Consider the following 23,774-nt stretch of genomic DNA (forward strand, 5'->3'; position numbering starts at 1 on the left):
CTGGGAGGGATTACAACTGCTTTGGAGAACAGGGTCAAAATTCAAAATGATCTGGACAAATTGGAGAAATGGTCTGAGGTAAACAGGATGAAGTTCAATAAAGATAAATGCAAAGTGCTCCACCTAGGAAGGAACAATCAGTTTCACACATACAGAATGGGAAGAGACTGTCTAGGAAGGAGTATGGCAGAAAGAGATCTAGGGGTCATAGTAGACCACAAGCTTAATATGAGTGAACAGTGTGATACTGTTGCAAAAAAAGCAAACTTGATTCTGGGATGCATTAATAGGTGTGTTGTAAACAAGACAAGAGAGGTCATTCTTCCGCTTTACTCTGCGCTGGTTAGGCCTCAACTGGAGTATTGTGTCCAGTTCTGGGCACCGCATTTCAAGAAAGATGTGGAGAAATTGGAGAGGGTCCAGAGAAGAGCAACAAGAATGATTAAAGGTCTTGAGAACATGACCTATGAAGGAAGGCTGAAGGAATTGGGTTTGTTTAGTTTGGAAAAGAGAAGACTGAGAGGGGACCTGATAGCAGTTTTCAGGTATCTAAAAGGGTGTCATCAGGAGGAAGGAGAAAACTTGTTCACTTTAGCCTCCAATGATAGAACAAGAAGCAATGGGCTTAAACTGCAGCAAGGGAGATTTAGGTTGGACATTAGGAAAAAGTTCCTAACTGTCAGGGTAGTTAAACACTGGAATAAATTGCCTAGGGAGGTTGTGAAATCTCCATCTCTGGAGATATTTAAGAGTAGGTTAGATAAATGTCTATTAGGGATGGTCTAGACAGTATTTGGTCCTGCCATGAGGGCAGGGGACTGGACTCGATGACCTCTTGAGGTCCCTTCCAGTCCTAGAGTCTATGAGTCTAATCCGATGCTTGCAGAAGTCAACGAAAAGCTTCCACTGACTTCAATGGCCATTGGATGTGGGCCCAAAGTGTGAATGGCTACGTGTGCGCTCCCATCCGTCCTTCAGAGATTTGTCTTGTTTTGAGAGAGGAGATTAAATACTTTAGGAAAGAAAAGGCTTTTTTGCTAACACATCTGGCAGCCTGAATTTCTCAGCTCAACTGAAGGTCAAATGCCTGCCAAAGATGGAGTTTCTGAAGTTAGCCCCAGTAGGAAGAAGGGACAAGAGGCAGAGAGGGAGAAAGGAAGCAATGATGGAACTCTGCCACAGATACAGGGGTTGGGATATTCTGGTTCTCTCTGTACACAGGGAGTCCAGGAGCAGACGCATAGCCATGACCGAAGCTGTCTGTGCCTTACTGCAAACTTATTAACATTTGCATTTCTTTGAGGTGTAGAAAATTCCACATTGACCTTGAACTCAAAAAAGGAAATAACTTTTTTTTAAAAAGCCTCATACTTGATATTGAGAAAAGCAGCATTAAATGGTATAGGGGAGTCTCTTACCTATCAAACAAGGGATCTAATATTTTAATATATTTTAATATAATATTTCAGCACAAGGTGACTGGATCACTCATCTTGCATTCAGACTATTTTACAATGGAAAACATAAGGGCAAGAGCAGGAGTGCCTGGGGCTAGCAAATGGCTCAGCCTAAAGAGCCAGAAAATATATGCTCCTCAATTGGGAGCTTTAATATATTTCCTCTTTTCTATGCCAGAAAGGCAGCACTCAGCCAATACAGAATTAAATGGACCTGGACAAAGCAGCTGCCTGAGTAGCATAATTAGTTGGTGGCTCGGAGTGCTCTCTAATTCAATTAGCAACACCATTTATCAGAGGGAGCTGAGATTTACATTTGCACTTGCTGACGTCAATGTGAGAATCGCAGGGAGTCCCAGAAGCCTGCAGTTCAGCAAGCAAGAATTGAGCTGCTGGGGTCATTTATTTCCCAAGAATAAGAGCTGGAGTTGGAAGGGTTTTTAATGTGCCTCGCTCCATGGCCCTGTGCTGCAAACCTGTAATCTGAGCTGACTGCTGCTTCACTCACAACTCAGCTCGAGGTGATGCCTTTTTTTTTTTAAAGCTGCATTTTAATCATGCCTTTTACACTTACTTCATGTTTAGCAAGGGCTGCTTCAGCATTGTTTGTGTGGAACAGGTGCCGGATTTGATACACACGTCATTGCATCGGGCTGAGGACAGGGAAAATGCTCAGAAATGAGCCATTTGGGTTTATAAAGGAGGCTCCTGAAACACCTTCCCTGATCCCATGCACAGTCATCTGTGCATATATGCACACATGAGCTTTTCTGCACAGACTTCCCTGTGCTGCACTCAGTTGTGCAAGATGTTACACATGTAGAGTTTGCAGGTGAAATGTAGGCAGCTCCTCTCTGGAAACAGCCCATAACTATCAATAGTCCTGCCTGAGGTGATCATTTTATAGCCCGATGTTTTTAAACCCAGCCCGACAGGAGAACACCGCCCTTTAGTGACATGCTAGACAAGAGGACGCTAAGCATGGCACACACACATAGCTCATGTCACCAAAACAGATTCATCAGCCAGCTGCCTGCACTGTTCCTACTCTGGGGAGCCTGTGCCTTCCAACAGTTCCAAGTGCCTTCAGGGCAGAGTGCCAGGAGGGAGGTTGCAATAGATTCTATTTAAGCTTTCTGCAGGGGCATTCACCTAATCTGCTGCAGCTCCTATAACCCGCACGTCACTGTTCCTCCTGTGTGGCGACGTTCCCAGTCCTGATAATTACCCTCTCAACTGCAGCAGGGACAACAGGGGTTGGATATTCAAACAAATAAACAAAAAAATTCTGTGCCTTCAGGAGCAATTGCCACAGCTTCTCACCACCAGGGAGGATGCTGGCACCCAAGATAGCAGACCTGTGTGATCTCTCGCATCACTCCCATCAGCACTAATTCACAGGACTGGTTAGAAAACATGCACTGCATCCCTGGAATAGTCCTTTTTTACACCGCTCTGGTGCCTACAGCGACATTCACAGCTGGCACAGAGAATAAGCGAAATGAGATACTCACTTTACTGGCCAGATCTGCTCCCCAGGAGGCTTGGTGTTCAGCAAGACTAGGCAAATTATGTCCAAGACCAGTGGGGGCGAGCAAAGGAAAGACCTACTTAAACAGCAGGCAACGTAGCCACGGAGTCGCAGGGAATAGGACCCACCAGGAGTGCCCTCTTTGCAAAGGGGTAAGTGTAAAGTGGATGCTCCAGTCTCGACTCTAGGCAGTGGAATGTAGGGGCCACACCTGGATTTGCAAGGTGGAATGGACTCCATCTCTTGGAGACGTTCAACCCTCAACAAATAGATCTGCAGCCTATATTAGCAATTAGCTCACCAGCCAGCTGGTAAGAACCCAGCTCCAGTCCTGAAATGAACTAGTGTCCAACTGGAGAGCCAAGAGCAAAAGCATGGTGCTTCCTAGCCACTCCAGTGATATTATAATGAATGCCTATAGTGTGAGTCAAACAGTACTTCTATCTAAGGCACATGTCTGGTCCCCCTCACTGCAGTGTTTAAGCATATCACAATTGGTACCATATTTATCCTCACCACACCCCCGTGACACAGGGCAGTGCTATTCTCTCCATTGTACTAATGGGAAACTGAGGCACAGGGTTAAGTGACTTCCCCCAAGTAACACAAGAAGTCTCTGACAGAGTAGGGACTTGAAACCAGCTCTCGCAATGCCTAGCACTTGGACCATTCTTCCTCTCTGACAGGCTTATGACTAGGAGGTTAAGATGTAAAAACTTTACAAGCCAGCAGGACAAAACCAAGAGCTTTAGAAAAGGCATTTTCAAAGCCTTTTCCTGCCAGTGCACTAGTGCCTGGACAGCGCAGCAGGGCCCTGATTTTGGCTGGAGCTTCTAGGTGCTCAAGTGATACAAGTAAATAACGGGAATGGAGCAGATTTAGAGCTAATAAGCCTTCATCTCTCTGTGCTACAATCACTTGAGTCAGCTTTGCAGAATTCATACTTCAGTCTAACATTTCCCTGGTCAGGCAGGCCCTGGTTCAGGGCACAGTTTAGCCTGGTTCCATCAGATTAAGACTTTGGGGTTTTGCTGTAGGGTCTGAATCAGGAGCCTCTATGGTGCTCAGAACAGTGTATGAAGTACTTCAAAACTCCTGGGAAAAGAATGCAATCAATAATGAACGCCAGGCTCGCTGTGGGGAGGGGTGCTGGAACTGCTGGCAGCTCCGCCCACACCCTGCTGAACGAGACCCCCTCTGCTGCCCATTCCATCCTTTATATGCACCACGCACTCCAGCCACACAGACTCCGACACTCTAAAGTCCACTTAATTGGTGGGAGGACTGCCTGGCACAGCACATCCTGAACCATGTGAGCCATCAAGGTGCACAGCAGGCATGCAAATCAGACCTGCTGCTATGGCAACCTGGCCTTCTGCACACACAAAGGCACCGCACCTTCTTTCTGCTCAAGCTGTGAGACACTGATAGGGAACAGCACAGAGAATTTCAATGCAGCAGAAGTGCAAGCAAGAGAAGGGAGGCTGTCCAGAGACACACATGGGGCCAAGACTCCCACTGGCTGATTATTTCTGATACCCTGTCAGTATGTGCTGCACGAATCCCTGGCACCACTGCAGTCCCCTCCCAGGTGAAAAGAGCTCAACAAAGAGCAATGGGGTCCTTTGTTATGGGGTGAAGGAAGCCATTGACAATCTGGCCTTTGTTCTAAATGCTCAGTAACTTCTCAACCAGAGAGCGTAGGGTCCAGGCTGAAGCAGGTGTCGAAGTGCCAAAGAGAAAAGAGACACTATTGTTTTACCTGCCTCAAGAGGGGTCTGTCTATTCTTTATTATTCTGCAGTTTTACCTGATTGATTGCTAAAGAGACCGTGACACCGCGGTTACCGTGCTCCACAGCTTTCATGAGTCCCCCCCTTCTTCTGGCTATGTCACAAGAAGTCTCTGTCTGCTGCTGCGATGCTGCCGTTCCTGTACTATGCCACCTCTCCCAATGGAAACAGCATAGCATGGCCTCTCACTGCAAGCTGGATGAAAGCCATCATTTGCCAATCAACAGTGACTGATGTTGAAACTGTCCAAGTGAGCCTACTAGGGCAAGGTGAACTCTCAGTCATCCCATCTAGTTTAAAACCCTGAACAGCTGACTGATGTGATACCTAGCTTCTGGGCTGCCATGCCATATGTCTGTTTGCTACTTGTCCCCTGGTGTCACATGGTGGCTGGCTCTCAGGATTAACATAGGCCCAGATCCCCTATGCCAAAGCAGGAGCTCCCAGCTAAGGTAGTGGGGCTGCACCTGGGCTATACAGGGTGCAGGGAAGTCCAATGAGGTCGGCACTAGAAGTGGCACTGCAGAGCGAAGCTGCAGGAAGAGAGGGTCTCCTGCAATGGTCCCAGAGGAAGGGACGGTACCTCAGGGAAGAGGGACTATGCCTAACCTAAGGCCGAGTGGAAGATTTTTTTTTTGTTACCTTGTTAATTTAATTTAAAAACACTAGATCCATTGGGAAAAGCGCTTTATTGCAGCTTCCCATCACCCGACTGTGTTAGTTTGGAAAACTTTAGCTGATCATTTGTCTTGTGCACCAAACCTGTCCTTAGTAGAGAACCATGGGCCAGCATGTGAAAATAAGGCGGCACTGGATTCTGTGTTGCTGCTTTTGAATGAATCTTTCCAGCAAATCCCTCTTCCCATCGCATGACAGCTGCCTTACAATACCTTTATAAATAAGCATTCAAGAATCATTTAGAACAGGGAGCTGCTGCCCCACAGGGACAGCACGTTGACTTTCAACCTAATATAACCAAACACTTCCCACCCCAGAGTAGCCTGGAGGATGCTGATTTCACTTTCATTTCTTCTCCTCCCAACAGCTTTCTAACAATTCTTGTTCAAATAAAAAAGAAAAATACATTTCAGCCAAAGGTGGACGCTGAGCTTTCATTTTTTAAATAATTTTAAACTATTGAGGTATTTCACCCTATAAAGCAATATTGGCCACGAGCACCAAAGCTGCATTAATACCACGCAGATATCCCCATGTAAATGCCTGTCCCCATGCGTGGAAAGATAACTTGAAATGATCTTCTTGGGAAAGGTAACTCCTACCATTGCATTTCTCCTACCAGTACATGGATCGCTTCTTTCATATGCAGAAATTCAAACAGAATTAGCTCATGCACCTTTCTACCCCTGTTCTTCCTTCCCAAACTTGTGAAAACACTTACCTGGAAGTATCCAGGAATGGTTTGTAGGCAATGCTGACCCATTCTTCTTTGTTGGCGGAGTATCTCGGCTCTCTTGATGTTTCAATCACTCTATCTAAATCCACCAGGTAATGGCATTTGGAAATGTCAATCTGCAGGGAGAAAGGAAGTCTTGTTTTTTATGTAGTGAGGTGCATTCTTCACTTCCTATCCTAAACCAGTGTGTACACATTCTCATGCACTGCTGAATCACTACCATGTTTAACCCCAGAGCTGGCTGCATGTCAGTGGTGGGGTAAATGCTCTTTCAAACACAGTTAGAAAACTTGGTGAAGTGTTTTGGATCTATTGAAGTGAAAGGTTCTATAGCAGGGGTCGGCAACCTTTCAGAAGTGGTGTGCTGAGTCTTCATTTATTCACTCTAATTAAAGGTTTTGCGTGCCAGTAATACATTAACATTTTTAGAAGGTCTCTTTTTATAAATCTTTAATATATAACTTAACTATTGTTGTATGTAAAGTAAATAAGGTTTTTTAAATGTTTAAGAAGTTTCATTTAAAAATTAATTAAAATGCAGAGCCCCCCAGAGTGGTGGCCAGGACCCAGGCAGTGTGAGTGCCATTGAAAATCAGCTCGCGTGCCGCCTTCGGCACGTGTGCCATAGGTTGCCTACCCCTGTTCTATAGAAATGTAAGATATTACTACTACTGCTGTTGCCGGGGGCTGCTTCTCACATACCCTGTGTGAGCAATTTCAAGGATGACCTCCCTCAGCTCACTTAGTACCATAACGCAGAGTGAAGCAAGCATTCAGCAATACAGCTCAAACAAGTGCACGGAGCAATCAGAAATACAGCTCACATGAGCGCACAGGGAGAGAAGTGTTTTTCAGGAGACCAGAGAAACAATCAATGCGTGAAGAACTTACAATCTAAGTGAAGCCAACAAAGTCTTGATTCAACACCCAATGAAAATCTTTCCAATGGCTTCAATGGGCTTTGGATCAGTTTGCATGTGAGCACAACACTCATCACAGTGCCACATGTACGACAACTCATCTTCATCCAGAAAACATCACTTGTGCCTGCTCTCAAGAAACAAGATTCTCGCCCTCAAACCTACTCTCAACCGGTGAACGCACACAAAGAACGAGCCAGAAGGGAACAAGGACTTCAACACAAAGCCAAGGTGTTAGGAAAGCCTCGCTGTCTCTGGGCACACACAGGGCTTGCCCTAGGTCAAGCGATGTGATTATTCAGGGTCTAAAACCCCACCTCAACATACATCGCCTTTTCAGATTAGTAGTGGAGTCATAATGACGCAAGGGAAAGCGAGGGGAAAGGCAATGGGAGAGAGAGAGAAACTAAAGGCAGCAACAACTGTAGCCAAACTAAACACAGTCTGTTCTTGGGCTGACGGGAGAGGGATTCCATCACAAAGTATCTGAACAAAGCCTCTTCCTTAATTTCTCTGGGGGCTGTTAAACACCACATCTCATCATTGACTGGAGCCAGCTCCAAAGCCAGTGGAGCTGTGTAAATGTTAAAACAGGCAGGGACTGAACTCTGCACTGCGACTGCAAAGACCAGCCCTTTAGGCCTCTCCCCTCTGGCAAGCTCAGCCTGACCAGTGAGCGAGGGAACTGGAAATACTCCATTCTGGGTGGCTAAGCAGGTGTTGCTGAACTGGCAAAGGTGAGTTACCTAAGAAATTACTGTGGGGTCCATGGGCCGTGATGGAGCAGACCAGGCTGGTTCGGAAGGAGGCAGAATGAGGCTCTTGGCAGCTCCACTGTTTGCAGGAAGGCCCAGGGAAGCTGAAGTGGTCATGGAACAGTCAAGGGAGACAGAGCATCTAGTGACTAAGGCTCAGAGACTCTGGGGACTGCAGTTCATTTGCCAGCTCAGTTATAGACTCCCCATGTAACCCTACACAAATCACTGCCTCTCTCTAAGCCTCCGTTTCCCCTCTGTAAAATGGGGACAGCACCTCCCTACCGCACACGAGGATACAATCTATTCGTGGCTGTGAAGTGCTCAGATCCTACCATGGCTAGCAGTTAGGGGAGGCTGAGGTTCACCAGCAGGTAATTGCCCGAGCAAGCCAGAGTCTGACCCCCACCTTCGGCAGATCAGGAGGATCTGTCACTGAGGCAGCTCTTCCAAAGCCATTTCGCCGTCATCGCACACTCCACCTCCCAGCTGTGACAGTCAGTGGGGATGGTCGCTGTGTCTCCTCAGGGTAATATAGTCCTCAAACAAGATGAAATGCAACTGAGCAGCCACTCTTCCCTGCTTGCCTACAAACAGGGCGAGAGCCTCAAATCTATCTGTGCAAACGGGATGCTCCTCCTGCAGAAGGAAGCACGTCATGGGCTGGCATCGCAACCCAACTCCTCACTGCTTAGTGATTTAAAGGTGTATTGCCCCCTTCCGCAATGTATAAGAAACGGAATTCTAGAGTTCAAATGCTCGCACAACACTAACTCAGCTATATTGCACAGTCAATATAATTCACTAATCACAAAAATCACTATGTTACTGTTCATTGTTTACCATGCAATATGCAGGATGTGCTATGTAGCTTAGCTAGCACAGTGGGAGCAACCTCAACTCTGGGAATTTCCTAACTTCTGATTTCTCAACTTTAATATTTGTGCATTTTCTGGGCTCGATTTTGGGAGTTATTTGATATTCAGTTCCACTCACTGTTCTAACTTGGCACCAGCTCTCAGATTCTTGGGGTTTCCAGTCTCACTAATTCTCATGATTTTACCATGAGAACTGCTGTATTTGGTACAATATTCAAGTTCCAGATGCTGGAGTCAGATGATTGTGAGAATCTCGGCCTTCATTTAAAAAAAAAATGTTTCTAGGTCTCACGGTTACAAAGAGAAGCTTGGAAATGACCTGAGTGTACTCTAAAGGCTCAAAATGTGTAAAGTAAATAAAAAGAATCCAATATCTACTGTTTTTTGAAATCACATTTTTAAGAGAGAGACTCATGGGTTTTTTATGCTTCCATTTGCTGTGGCTCTTTACTAGCACAAAATGTCAGGCTGACATCTCCATTTCATGCTCTCTCGTCTGGCCTCCCATAAGTATGTATGTTGCAGTTACTATCATATCTGCAACATATCTGATTTTATGCAATAAGACCACGGCTGCCCAATCCATCTCACATGTACACAGTAATCCGTTAACCGTTTCAAACAGCCAGACATCGGCGCTAATCTACTGGTACATTTGGCTGGAGCTTAAGTGAATTCACAGGAAATAAGAAGTATCTCTGGAAAGATGCTCACAGCCTGGCATGACTGTGCTACAACCTGATGGGGTTAATGTATTATTAACACCACCCTGCCTCGCTGCTGATCCTCTTCACCACATTGCTTGGAGTGGACATCACACTGCACTTCCAGGATCACATGGACACAATAGTGTTGCATTCATGCCTTTATCAGCAGTCAATGATGCAAGCAGCTGCTTTGCCCTTACAGAAAAGTTTGGCAACACTCAGATGAATTATGAAATTGTATACAAGGAAGCAACACAACAAAACTGAATTACATTTGTGACCTCCCAGTAAATGAACTGCAACAGTGTCCTCAGGGGGCGTTGGTTATATAAAGATCCCCTTCCTGCTGGGAAGATCACTCCCTGATACGGACAGGCTGTGCTGTTCATTACACCACTGAGTCTTTTCCATGCTGCTATTCCCTCTTGCGGCATCTCCTACAGGCACACTCTAGAGGCTGCAGGCAGAGAAAGGCTGGCTAATGCAAAGATGAGCTATCAGCTATGAAAGTTCTTTAGCACTATGACAAACTTTATTTAATAAATAACCCTAACTCACGAGATATGTTCTATAGGAGGTAGTTCAAAGATTACTTATGCTGTGTAAAAAACTAAGCAAAGGGACGGGGAGCGGTCAAGCAGTTAGTGCGAGGGACCACTAATAAGAACCGATGGGTTCCATTTCCAACTCTGAGAGGGAAGCTGATCTAGGCTAGAATTTTCAAAAGTGCCTAAAGGATCAAAAATGTAAGTCACATTCTCAAAAGTGACTTAGGAGCCTGAATGTCATTGAAAGGCAATGGGACTCAAGTTTGCAATTGCTCAAATCACTTTTGAAAATGGAACTTAGGCAATTTTTAAAATTCTACTCCTAGTATTGAATACAGAGCACTGAAAATCAGGACTCCTGGGTTCTGTTCCTGGTTCTGTGACCTCTGGCATGTCATCCAACCTCCCTGTTCTCCCCCTCTGTCAAATGGAGTTAGCAATACCCAACTATCTCTTGGAAGGGCTGTCAGACTTCATTAATTAAAATGTATCGAGTGCTTTGAGATTCTTGATAAAAGATGCTATAGACATAAAATCAGTAGTAGTATTCTGCAATAGTTTGGCTGCTTTGATTGGAAAGGAGACAGCAGGGGGCTTAAATATAGTTTATATCTAAATATGTAAATTGCCAGAGACTTCCTCAAACTGAGCAGAATCAGAATCAGAATGCTGTTCTGCTCAATAAAAAATTTGCAGTGCATAGTACCCTTCTCACTAGACAGCTGGGCATTTTTACTGCGGTGAAGCATGAGGGGAAGGGGAAAGAGACAAGAAAGGTACTCGGGTAAAAATGTGAACTTTCAAACAATGACAGCAACAGCTCCGTTGTGATTTACTGCTTTCATCCATGCACCTGATGGGATAAAAATATTAAAAGGCTGCTATGTCGCTCCATTTAATCTGGGCACGATTACATCAGCACAGAACAATGAAATTGATGAGCAATTGAAAATGGCAGCTGATTCCTCCTGAACGCCTCGCTAATGTCTAAGCCTGTGCGCAAAATCCCACAGCTAGATGAACAGGAGAATAAAGCAGTCCCTCTCGCTCCCTGTCCCTACCACGACAAATAAGGGCACCTACCACCGAAATGTAAAGAATGCACTATGGAGTACAAAGTGACTTCTCGGGGCATTTTGTGCTAGGTCAAAGTCCTATCGTGTTTATCTTTCTGTACAATTCGATAAAGACCTTTACAAAACACAGTATCCAAGCCACAACCGTTCTGATTTATTATCCAGTGCAGAAAGGCGCCAGGCACCTATTACTGGCAACTGAGGGAAAACACTGCCCAATTGGTGGCATAAGATCCAGCTCCCTGTTTAACTCCCAGCAGCTCTGCCTAGATTCTACCCTGTAACCTCACGTCTGTCCCACGGAACATGAAGAGGACTCGATGGCAGGATTCCCTAAGCACAGATACCTGTGGGATGATGGCCCCCTGGGGATCCTGACACAGTGATCTGAGAGGGGCTTATTACAGCAACCTGCCTGAGACACCACGGAGGGGTGGCCTGGAAGGGACAGATCAAGGAGTTAGTCAGCAGAAGAAGGCATTTCTCTGAGGGAGGCTGAATCTATTTGAAAGAGTTGGGGAAGGAAAGAATGAGTTGGAGAAGAACAGCCCGGAGAGACTCAGGAAGATCAATGTTTAAAGGACGTTCTTTGCTGAGCACGGGCCTTAATAGGAGTCAGGGGGCAATAGCAGCAAAATTCTGGTAGATCTGGGCCCCTTTCAATCTCAGTTCCTGCCACCTTACAGATGGAGGTCTGTATGTGGTACTAAGGGTGTTGCTGAGTGACATCTCTTTAGCAACAATTTCTCTTCCAATTAAAAGCAGCTGAACACAATCTGAACTATCACTGCTCAATAACCAACCAAACTAACAGAGTGCAGGAGTCTTGTCAGCTCAGGGAAACACAAAAAGGACAAAACTGACATAAGAATCATCAGCTGTTTTAGGAATGGAGCAAATACCACCAGTCACTATGGGAGTTTGTCTTATTAAGGAGGTTAATTTTTCATTAATCAAATCAAAGGCAAAATGCGCTAGGCTGTGTTTCCAACAGCAGCTACCCATTAATTAACCTTCCTGAATAAACTTCATTAGAGGCAGCAGAGAACAGGTATACATTGCCTTGGAAGGCTGGGTTTCTTTTTCAGTTTTAGTCCTCGAACCTCTTTTTGGGCTTTCTGCAGTGTGCTGCATCACAAGTGTCTCTTGCAAACTTTCTTGAACGTTTTAGAGTCACTTTTCTGGAGAAACACTGCGGTTTGCGTTAAATTTATGTTGAAAATAATATAATTAAGAGGAGACCAGATGGCTCAGTGGCATTGCTCTTGCACACTAACTGAAATTACACTGCAAGAAACTCAGCTAAGAAGAATATTGAATCAACTTCTTGCATTGTCAGAGGGGAGAATTCTAGGCCCATAGAGATTTTTGCTTGTTAGATATTTTGTTTTTAGAGCTATACAGAGTCCCTTTGAGAGAAACAAACTGCTGCATAAAACAATCCGAAAACATCAAGATATAATACTTCCTTCTTTTCCTGAATGCTCCCTCAATAGGACTGATGCTTCCAGTTCAAAAGATTTCTCAGAGACACACAACATATTTCCCCTCTACAATCTCGAGTGGCTTTTACTTTATTCTGATAGGTTAAGCGAAAGCTAAGGGTAAAATTCACCTGTGGGCAGAGGGACAGCACAAGGTCTATGCACCCTATTTTGGGGGCTTAAATGGAATTTAAGTGGTGCATAGGCTTTAAACAGGCCCTTTCCACAGAGAAGAATTTCACTCTCAGTGAAAAGAGCGGAAGCAATTTTAACCATACGACCTTGCCCATTCCCCTGAGTCTTTTTTAATCAGGTACAGCTGCTCTGTAAAGAGATACAAAAGAACTGGGTTTTACCACTTCCTGCTAAACAGGTGGAAGACACCAAACTTTTGTAATAATGCTCCAATTGCACAGTCCTCACTGGCTAACGGATGAAACAGAGCGGACGATGGTCTGACCACACAGCACAACGCAGGAGCTCTCTTGCTCTACCATAGGCAGAGCTGAGTTAAAATCCGTCCTGCAGAACGCAGAGACACCTTATCCAAACAGCTCAAGTCAACAGCTCTAACATGAGGCGAGCTTAGCCTTTGGGTCCTTGATCCTTTTCTAAAGATGGCCAGGCACTCAGTGGGGAAAGCAAAAACAAAATATAAAGAAGTCTTCTCCAAGGTCAGGAACTTCAAACAGAAGTTCAACTTTTAGACCCTGTCTATGGTACCTGCCAACGCCTCCTTGTAAAAGATGGTATCAATCAGCTTCACCTTAACACAGTTTCAGAAAGAAATGCATTTAGGATCCCACAGGACAACTTGCATGAGTAAGTGCTACACAACAAGAGTAAAGGAAGCAGAATCAGATCCTCAATGCCTGGGTATTTTGAAAAACAAGATGGTTAAATCCCTCTTCTCCCAGTCACCTTAACAGAAACCTATGACATGCCTTGTGATTTCCATGCAATTCAGCAGCAGGAACTTCCACTGGAGAATGAATAATCTAATCACTCTAACTGCACTAAATTCTTTCTTGTCCATAGCTTGGATAAGCTCTTCATGAGACATGCGCTCTCTCCTACAATTTATCAATAGGCTCATATCTCTTAGATTTACTTGCCATGCACAATTCTGGCTGCTCTTTCCAATGTTTGCTTGCTGACTGTCTTTAGAATCTGGGCATGCCACATCTACAGGCAGCTCATTCAGTTCTACAGACATCCCAGTTCTCCTGGTATTATTAGCAGTTCAGAATCAAAGGTTAGTTTTAAAACCCCACTTAAAATTTACATCAAGTAGCTAATTTCTGTATTTCTCAAAGTGGCTGCATTGAATAAACATATCCCAGTCCTTCTTCCTTGCATCAGAAATAACAAAATTGTAGGGTGACATTAAGAGACAACCACGAAACAAAAATGTGTTTTGTTTCATTAGTCACAGGCTGTGCACCAGCCAGCTGTCTGCGCTAAAAATATGCCAGAGTTAAAGATTTTGTAAATTAAATGCATTGCAGTAGACAGTTCCTCTCAGGTGGGAATCCACCTCCTTCCCATTTCCAGTAACCACGTAATAGACCTTAAAATAACAGAGCCTGAATCCTGCAGATTGATTCTTGCTTTGTTACCTATACAATTTCCTCTAATGTTGTCCTATCAGATCCAATCTGCAGACTCTACCAGGCTGCCATAGTGAGCCAAGATCCTCTGCTGCTGTAAATGAGCATGTGTGCATTGACTTAAACGGAGGTATGTGGTTTACATCCGGTCTGCTAGTCTGAGTGCTTCCCACAGAGTCACGGATCGCACAGTGGGCACCCTTCAAAGTGCTGAGAATGGCAGACGAAAGGCATCATCTGCTTCATCTTATTCACCCCTTTCGACAAGAGGAAGGATGGTTCCATGGTTAGAGCAGTCACCTGGGACCCAGGTTCAATTCTTGACTCTGTCACAAACTTGACAAGTCATTTAGCCTCTCTGTGCTTCAGTTCCTTGTTTCTAAAATCAGGCAAGTAGCATTTCCCTACCTCGCAGAGGTGTTGCGAGGATAAATACATTAACAATCACAAGTCACTCAGATACTTCAGTAATGAGGGATAAGATGGATGGGCAAACATTCATAATGCAATACTCTAGGCATTCCCACTCATAATGGTCAGGTGAGACAGAACTGTATTTATCTACACTCAGAATTATTCTGATCTCCGAAAAAAGGAATAAAAAACATATTTAGCTTGGCACTCCTTTCTAGATAACATTTCAACTAAAAGGAGATTAAAAGGTCATCTGAGCAGCCTCCCAACTGCACCAATATATATGGTCACTACAGCCAGCTGCTTGCAAACACACAAACTAAAATCTCCAGCCCAAAGCAAAACATAACTGCAAATAAAACATGCAGATTATCCTTCAGATACTATGGAACCCTAAGACAGAGACAGCTAGTACCTGTATCTATGTCACTTAAACACTCTAAGCTGTGCCTCCAAAGAAGCCATGAGAGGGAAAAAATGGGGAAAAGGCTGGGTCCTCAGAAAATTGCTTCTGTACTTTGACTTAACCTGCTAAAGAATTCTACAACAGGCCAGCTGGCAAGTGGTATTTTTGGTTAAGTAACACGAGACAACCTGGAAAAGGAACAAACACACCATACTGATGCAGGTTATCTTAACAAATTCCTTTTAAAATCAGTGGTGACAGGATCCCAACTGTTTCAGGTGACGCTCTGGACTAAACTCCTATTTCTTCTGTTACAAACCTCTTGGACGATTTTATTTACTTTGTTTTAACAGAAAGGTCCCAAAGTGCAAAGGAAAATGTCACCTAATCACTGCTCAATGAATAATACATTTCATTGGTCGGGTGGGGAGGGGGAAGAAGAATTTGAAAGTACTGGATTAATCTGAACTGTTATCTGGGATCAGAGAGTGTAACAGTTCAATAGAAATTATAACTACTGGGAATTTTCTGTTTGTTTGTTTTTTAAATAATCACTTCAAATGAAAACAAAATAGAGATGATTTACAAGTAGAATTCAGACATCTAAACAAACAGATTTTGTTTTGGGACACAGCCATGCAAACACGTTTTTGTTGTGGGTTTATACAGCCCCAGCACAATGGGGTCCTGGCCCACGATTAGGATTCCTGGGCGACTACAGCACTACTACTGCTGCTAACAATGCTGAAAGAAAAAGACGACATTTGTAGCCCTTACATATCTGGATGGCTCTTCCCTGTTTTGGTCATTCATGTCTGCAGGAATGCTCCGTGTGGCCATTGGTCCCTTGGCAAATGGTTTCGGTAACTGGCCCCTGAACTCTGATGGGATGAACTGGAGCTGCCAACTGCAGGAAACACAGAGAGAGGAAAATCTGAAATGAAACTCTGGGAAACACCAGAATTCTGTAACGAGAAAGCAAAAAGCGTAACTAGAGGCTTTCCAGTCTACAGCGCAAACAGTCCTGCTAGAAAAGCAGCAATGGGTTAGACGTATACACAGAGCCAGCGCCCCACCCACCAAATTCAGTTGCACCTAGGCAAGATGACCCTGTTCGCAGAAAGACTTAAGCACATGGGTAAGAACTACTGAGGTCAATGGGAATACAAAGAGAATATACCCTCACTCTTGTAAATTTCACTTACAAGATGCACTCATAAACTTAAACAAGTGAACCATAACTGAGCCATCAGTGGAAACACAAGCGGAACTCCCATAAATTACTGTGGCTCATGAAAGATACACAACACACAAAGGGGAACACAAACCCACCCACGTCCTATGTCCAGCCTTCTGTTCCCCATTAATCCTGGCAAACTTCATTAATGATAAAAACAGTTAAAAGACATGGCAGGCATGGGCCAGAACACTGTCAGTGAAATGCATTTTGATTGTGGTGACCACTCAAGGAGTCCTGGAGGACTACTGTCCAGGAGCTAAACTACGTTCAGAAACAATGGACTGAAATTGGCATCAGGCCTTTTCCATCCACATTTAACTTTTGAACGTAATTTAATATTTGCAAGTCAAATAACTTTGGCCACATCTGCTAGACGAGAACCCATGCCAGCCAGGAGTAAGGCACTTCAGTTGGTGAAAGGAACAGCTTTGTTCAGCACACTCTTGAATAAATTGAATAAACACTCCAGCAGTTTTAAGGAATGCAGGATTCTGCAGCCACTTGTCCCCTAATAGCTTGTATTTCAGGCCTTCAAGGACTAATCCCAGTACTCATCCATTGCAACTGCTTCACTGGGAAATCATCAACTGCTGTCTGCAAGACCGGCAAAGTAGTGAGACGTTTGCCCATGAACACGATCTTTTCAAACAGACTGTACTATCTTGCAGTTCTGCAGGTTGGACGGAGGGAGGGCTGTTTTGTTTTTGTTTTTTACCCTTTCCACCTAAAATTAAAGGACATCATCTAAAACTGTTTGGCAAGAGTAGAGGGGATTTTTGGGACACATTCCCAAACAAGTACACAGGGTTCTGGTGGCTAACACCCTATGTCAGGGGTAGGCAACCTATGGCACGGGTGCCGAAGGCAGCACGCAAGCTGATTTTCACTGGCACTCACACTGTCTGGGTCCTGGCCACTGGTCCGGAGGACTCTGCATTTTATTTAATTTTAAATGAAGCTTCTTAAACATTTTAAAAACCTAATTTACTTTACATACAACAATAGTTTAGTTATATATTATAGACTTATAGAAAGAGACCTTCCAAGAATGTTAAAATGTATTACTGGCACGCAAAACCTTAAATTAGAGTGACTGAATGAAGACTTGGCACACCACTTCGGAAAGATTGCCGACCCCTGTCCTATGCTGTTTTGAAGATATACCCCTAAGATGGATGCAGAAAGCCAACTGCCAGTGTCAGGAAATGAAATCAGTTGGCTCTGCCTGACATCCTTTTAAGTAGCATATATAATCCTGCCCATTTCTTAGTCAGAGGCTCATCATAATGGGAAAAAATCCCCTTCTACCTTTACAGATGTCCAAAGATTTTTTCCAAAGCAAAAGCTTTGCTTCTTAAGGAAGCAACAGCTGCCCATTGCTCATCAGCAACCCTACAACAACAAACCCGTGTGCCTGGGGGCTGAAACACCACTTTAAAAAGTAAAATATAATTCAGTTTCAAGCTCCCAAACAGAATGGCTGTGAACTAGAGTAACTGAAAGTACATCATTTCAGAATGAAGAAAACCACCTTGACAGGACCACTGTAAGAATCTGAATTGTCAAAATCCGTGCACATGGCTCAACGAATTAATTAAATTAAAATATTTTGAACATCTGAAAAGTAAACAGATGAGTCAGATTGCTGGTACACGTGGCATAAGTCTGAGGGCTCGGCATTATGGACAGCTTGTGAGATGAATTCTTGTCAAAACTATCCTACAAACTGCATCTTGAGAAGCATATTCTTAAAACTAATGGTTTTATGATATTTCCACGCAGCCCTGAACTTGTGCATTAACTACATCTGATGCTTTGGATAACAAATTGAGACTGTAGATGTACCCTGTGGACTTGAAATTTTATTTCACTATGATAATTGTTGCCATTGGGTCTCCATAAAGTTTAAAGGAATGCCGTCTGCAGTCTAACCTGAGTTCCTATGTTTCTAGGGAACCTTGAACACAACAACAGGTGAGTCACCAACAGCCTCGCCCCTAAACATAACCAAGCAGACAAACAAGCCGAGATGGAGAATTTGCATAGAGTGGATTCAGTGGCTAAAAGACCTGGAGAGAAGAGCCATCAGTCGGGTAGGGCTGATAAATCTGTCTGTCACGAAACGTCACTCGGAAGGGCAGGCTTTGTTTCTGAAATTATCGCCATGATATGCACATCTTGCTCTCACTATGGTCCCAGTTCAGCAAGGGGCCTAACTTCAGGCACACGAGTTGACATCAGTGGCACTAGCGTCAAGCCGGGCAGCTGCTCAAGTATCTTGCTGAATCAGGTCCTTTATGATGAGCAACTTACTTATCTGGCAGGAGAAAGCTGCTCGGAAATCGGTACCACTCCTTCCCCACACAGACATTAACTGGCCTCCCCTCTGGCACTGTGTGAATAGTCGGATCAGTGGCAATCCTACGAAATTCTGGATACAGGTCCAGAGGCCCATGGTAGCCTACAAAGGAGGAAGATTGCGAACAAAGAGTGAAAAGGCGGGTGGTATTCTCATGGCTTGACTTGTTTATATTTAAGCCTCTCATCAAAATGCTGGGAGGGTTTGGAGTACATACCCAGCTACCTAACTCTGGTATCTAGAGAGCATCCGTCCCAATGGTATCATATTCCATTAAGACTAATGCCAACCCACTTGCGATATTACAGCAAGGCCAGCTTCAATTTCTGCCATATTGTCCACAAAAAGCTGTCAAAATCATGAACATTCCTGCCCTTGTTGTTCAATAACACGTTGATTTTATTTTAGGCCTCTCCCCATGGCATACGTTTCCACTGTTCAAGGAGTTTAGCTTAACTGAGAACACAAAAAGGGAGATTCTACAAGGGCTTTGCTAAAGTATAAAAGTTCATATCAATCACAAGCCAAGGTTTGCTAACCTTGGCTTAATGAACATCAAGTGATTGCTGGATGACTAACTGAAATATTGCATGTGCACCCAGAGCAAAGGATGGGCATGTAGTAAAATAAAGAAATATAAAAATAACACTATAGATAAATATTCATACAAAGCCTCAAATGCTTTCAGGGCCTTCTTAATTGATAGCTTCATAACTAAATAATCTAATCTACACTAAAATGTAGTTAGGATCCAAATCCATTTAAGTACCTTGCTATAACACAGCACTTTTATCACTACTCTCTTCTCACTACTGTATATGGCTTCAATCCTGCAAATACATATGCCCAGGCTTTACTTTATTTAGGTGAGAAGCTCCAGTGAAGTTAATAGGACCACTCCTGGCCCCAGTTCCAGAAAGCAGATACATGCATACTTAACATTAAGTACATGCTTAAATCCATCTCCATGCATGAAAGCACTTAATCACATACCTAAGTACAAGCTTTACATGCTGAAGTGCTCTCCAGAGTACGGCCCCAGATGTGTAAGCTGGTCTACACACAGATAGGATACTGGTATAACTATGTTGGTTAGGGTGTGATTCTTTTTTTCTGATATACCCATACAAGCCCTAGTGAGGAAATTGTTACACTGGAATAACGGTGCCTTATACTAGTACAGCTTATCCCCTGAGGTGGAGGGTTATTGCACCTCTATTACTATATTGTATGGTTAAAGTAGAACAACTTTTATGTGCAAAATAAGCCCTAATTCTTTGTGAAGTCCCCTCTGGACTGTCTTGCAACTGCCTGGGTTTAAGAAGAGGACCATCCTACAACACCAACCTTTGAATAAAGCCACGGAGCGCGAGAGTGACAAGAGTCCAAAGAGAAAAACTGTCCCCAGAGCCAGCCAGTTGGAGGAGACTGTGTAGTGCTCCAAGCGGTAACGCTGGAATGCGAAGTGGTAACATTTCTGAGGGGACAAAAAAGTATTAACATCATTAAACCTATGACGCAGCTGAACAGAGATCCAGCCCAATGCCCATGGGGAGAGAGCCACCTGCAATGGGGAGAACAGAATGCAAGATGTGATTAATTTAAAGGGACACTAACAACTTAAATTCTTTGGAAACTAAATTTAAAAAAAAAAGTCTAATAAATCCTCTGTAACAGATGTAGCTTCCACAGTCAGTGAATGTGTCTGCTGTCTCAGTTTCTCAAACTTGGCTCCTCAGAAAAATGCCTAGAGATTCACTTGCTTCAACCACATCCCCTTCTTGGGAATCTGATTTATTTAAAGAACTGTTCAATTGAACTCATCACAAACACTTTTCAACCCTCTTTCCCAGGAGTTCTTCCTTACTGGGCATCACAGCCCTCTCCAAACCAGGCCTCCTGCCTGGCAATTCCCCAAAACCAGTACCAGCTGATATTTCTACTACTGCTCTCTGTGGGTGCCTGTCACCAGGCCTTCTCCCAGACCCTGGGTTTCTCCTTTCTCTATCTGGACTGGCTCCTTCTTTAAAGAAGTTCCATTTCCAGGTTTCTGGAATACTTGGGCACACAATACTTGGGCACCTGCCTGAACAGCAAGCCGCTTGTCTGGGATTGCATCAAATGATGAATCTTTCCAAATATTTGGGCCACTGACTATTCCAGATTGGGCCAGGGTTGTTCTCACACCATATGAGAGAATTTCTAATGAAGGGCAGTTGAGATGTTTCAGTGCTAACGCAAAACACCCAGGAAACGTCATGCATATTAATATTTGGTGGTAGCACTTGACATCCTTAGCCTACTGCTCAGGCTAATCCAAGATTTTTACATCATTAGCACATTCTATTCATATATTTATGCCATTTGGGGAGGGAAATCTCCCCAATTTTGCTCCTGCATCACTGCTTTATGGGGATCGAATGATTCTGCACATGTTCTCAATCAACCAAAACTGGAGGATTATGTTTAGCCAGCTACTTTGTAAAAGCAGCAAACCCATACACATTTTAACTTTAGAACAGTTGTGTTTTTTCAATCCCAGGGCTTTATGATCAATCTATGTGCCACATTCTGAAAACTCAAACCCCGCTAGCTAACAATCAGAAACAGCTGACTGCACATCACACTCTTGGAGTTACACAACGGACACTGCAGAACTATGCAGATTACTGCAGATTATGTTGCAGCAGCAGATGTTCTGCAGATGTTCCCAAGCCTTCGGGAGCAATGATATAGAAGTAAACTGGTAATTAAATCCCCTTTAGGTACCAGGTTATAAAAAGCAGCACTTCCCACTGAAACCCACCTGTAGGGAAGAGAGAGCCACAGCTCCACAGAGACAGATGAGAGGATATATGGGAAACAGAAACCTCTCCTCTTTGTGGGGTTGGCTGAAGAAAATCAGGATCCAGATGTACATAGGAGCTAGCGTAAGCCAATATGGGCGACCCAGATTCTGGACTGAAAGAAACATAAACCAGTCAATCAAGGCTCATAAGACTAGTGAAATAAAGACAAGGGCTTTCCCTCAGTTCTCTCTCTCTCTCTCTCTCAAATGGAATGTTTCACTGTTCAGTCCCAAGCAGCACTTCCACTCTCCATACTACAGACAAAATAGCAAGGAATCAGTCAGGAGTAAAGCTTACTTAGTGGATTTCTGTAGGCTTCAGATGCCCTAAAGGTCCCAGAACGCAGGGAAGCCAGAGCCCAAAAGAAGGAGAAGCAGGATCTGGATAACAAGCCTATAACTAATCCCAGGAGAAAAAGATAAATCCATCATGACCTGAAGCTTTTGAACAGGAAATCAAAAATTCCTGATATTTGTTTTGTTGTACTATGCTAGCACATCAAGGAATCAGAGAGAGAGTCCTATGAAGCTTATATTCCTAATTGAAGTGGTTGCTTACGTACTGGTATTTCCAAAACCCTTGTTGCTTCATTATAAAAATAACAGTGCATGTAAGATCTCTCAAGCAACTTGTGTGTGTGTAAAGCAGGAAGAAATTCAAAAATAACAATAATTACCCTGAATTTTAGTCTGACGAGGGTGCTCAGTGCAACTTGAAATCCTCTCACCCCACCCCTCCAAAAGCTGTAGTGTTAAACAAATAAGCATAGAGGCATTTCACAGACAATAAGAACAAAGCACTCAGAAGAATGGCTTCTGCTGTTAGGTACACAAGTGTTAGGTGAGCAGCAGGAAACCTGCATTTATAGGATCTCCAACTGAGCTTTCACTGGTTTCTGACAGTCTGTCAGCCACATTCAAGGAACAGGCACAAGCAGCACCCTCTAGTGTACGCTTTCAGGAAGATATATTACAATGCCATTTCTTAACACAATTCCATACATAATCAGAATCCTAACAGGAGATGCTGATTACGATGCTGCCATCTGCCCCTAAAATTTACCATGTGTCCATCTTTGGGGAAAATGTGTTAGCAGCGGCCAGGGGAAGACACAACCATTGGGTTTTTTCTTCTTCCATTCCCCCACTGCCCTGGTATTTAAGAAGAGCATCTTGCCAAACTGCATGAATTAAACTGACATCCTTTGATTTAAGAGAAACTCAGTATGAACTGGACAATGTTTTGTTTTTTTCACAGTGTAATTTATGAAGGACTAAGTGATCACTTTGGAAGTCAGATGTCAGACTAAATTACCATAATGGTCCCTTTCTGGTCTTAACATTTATGAATCTAAAATCTACCAAAATGATATTTAATTGTATAATTTTCTAGCAGCAGCACTTGACATGCCATATTTTGGGCTACAATAAAATTTATGCCCCCCCCTACTAGCCCTTAGAGCAGAGTTATGTAATAGGACTGAGAATTTAAGCCTCATTTGTTTCCTTATGAAGGTAAATATTCAAGTATTTCAAGGAAAAACTATCCATTTCAATGGCACAGCTGTGAAATAGTACATTAAAGTGCAAGAGACTTCCTAATTCAGGAAGTAGCTTTTCAGAAATCTGCCCAACGTGGGCTCAATCCTGCAAAGTGTCAAGTGTCTTCAACAATTGATACAAGTGCTCACTACTCAACTTCTTGCAAGATCACGCTCCATGTGGGCAGCACCAAGGGAAAGGGGTGATTAGAATAGTTTATTAAGAAATAACAACCCGAAAAATCCAAACTAGATAAAAAAAAAAAACCAATCCTGTTGTCTCAAAGCTCTCTTCTGAAATGTCCTGGCAGTTGCATTTAAAATAACAGTAAAAAAGTGTAGAGAACTGAGGGCTGACACTTTCAGTTGAAGATAAGATGGAGATAACGACGAGTATTTTTTCCCCCCTAAAATTTCTGTCAGGGTTATTTCTATAGCATCTGAGGCTGAAGAGCGTGCGGTTGTACAATTTGTCATACTTACTCGGCGTACTTCAGCCTTGACAGCACAATTCTCTTCAGAGGAGAGGGAGGGGCGGGGAATGAAAGAATTATCCTTAAAGAGTCGATGGTGTTCCGTCCCTTGCCAGATGCTAATGTGAGCTCAGGTGTAATCTGCTATCTCTGTCTCCAGCCTGCATCCATTGTAGGATAAATAGTGCAGTGCAAATAATGAGCTCCTGGAACCAGGCTGTGTTTTTGTAAAAAGTTCCCTGACCCTGATTTTGCTTCCACGAAAGAAAAGCTGCATAGACAGCAAATAAGCTCTCTCCTAATTTTCAAGGATCAGGGAGA

At 43.7% G+C, this 23,774-nt stretch overlaps 1 protein-coding gene across 3 annotated transcripts in view; it reads right to left on the minus strand.

The window, feature by feature from the left end:
* ALG9 (ALG9 alpha-1,2-mannosyltransferase) overlaps window positions 1-23,774 on the minus strand; it is a 49,971-nt gene that overhangs the window by 11,686 nt on the left and 14,511 nt on the right. For 2 of the 3 annotated variants that reach the window (XM_030538078.1, XM_030538080.1), the window contains 6 exons: window positions 21,738-21,839; window positions 21,398-21,552; window positions 19,939-20,068; window positions 18,546-18,693; window positions 15,770-15,899; window positions 6,180-6,310 (listed from right to left, as the gene is read on the minus strand). In XM_030538078.1, the coding sequence (XP_030393938.1) occupies window positions 6,180-6,310; window positions 15,770-15,899; window positions 18,546-18,693; window positions 19,939-20,068; window positions 21,398-21,552; window positions 21,738-21,839 (796 nt within the window). The remainder of the gene's footprint in view (window positions 1-6,179; window positions 6,311-15,769; window positions 15,900-18,545; window positions 18,694-19,938; window positions 20,069-21,397; window positions 21,553-21,737; window positions 21,840-23,774) is intronic. The other variant, XM_030538079.1, reaches the window with a different exon arrangement.

Source organism: Gopherus evgoodei, chromosome 19 (assembly GCF_007399415.2).
Source record: "Gopherus evgoodei ecotype Sinaloan lineage chromosome 19, rGopEvg1_v1.p, whole genome shotgun sequence".
In the NCBI taxonomy this organism is placed as follows: domain Eukaryota; kingdom Metazoa; phylum Chordata; order Testudines; family Testudinidae; genus Gopherus; species Gopherus evgoodei.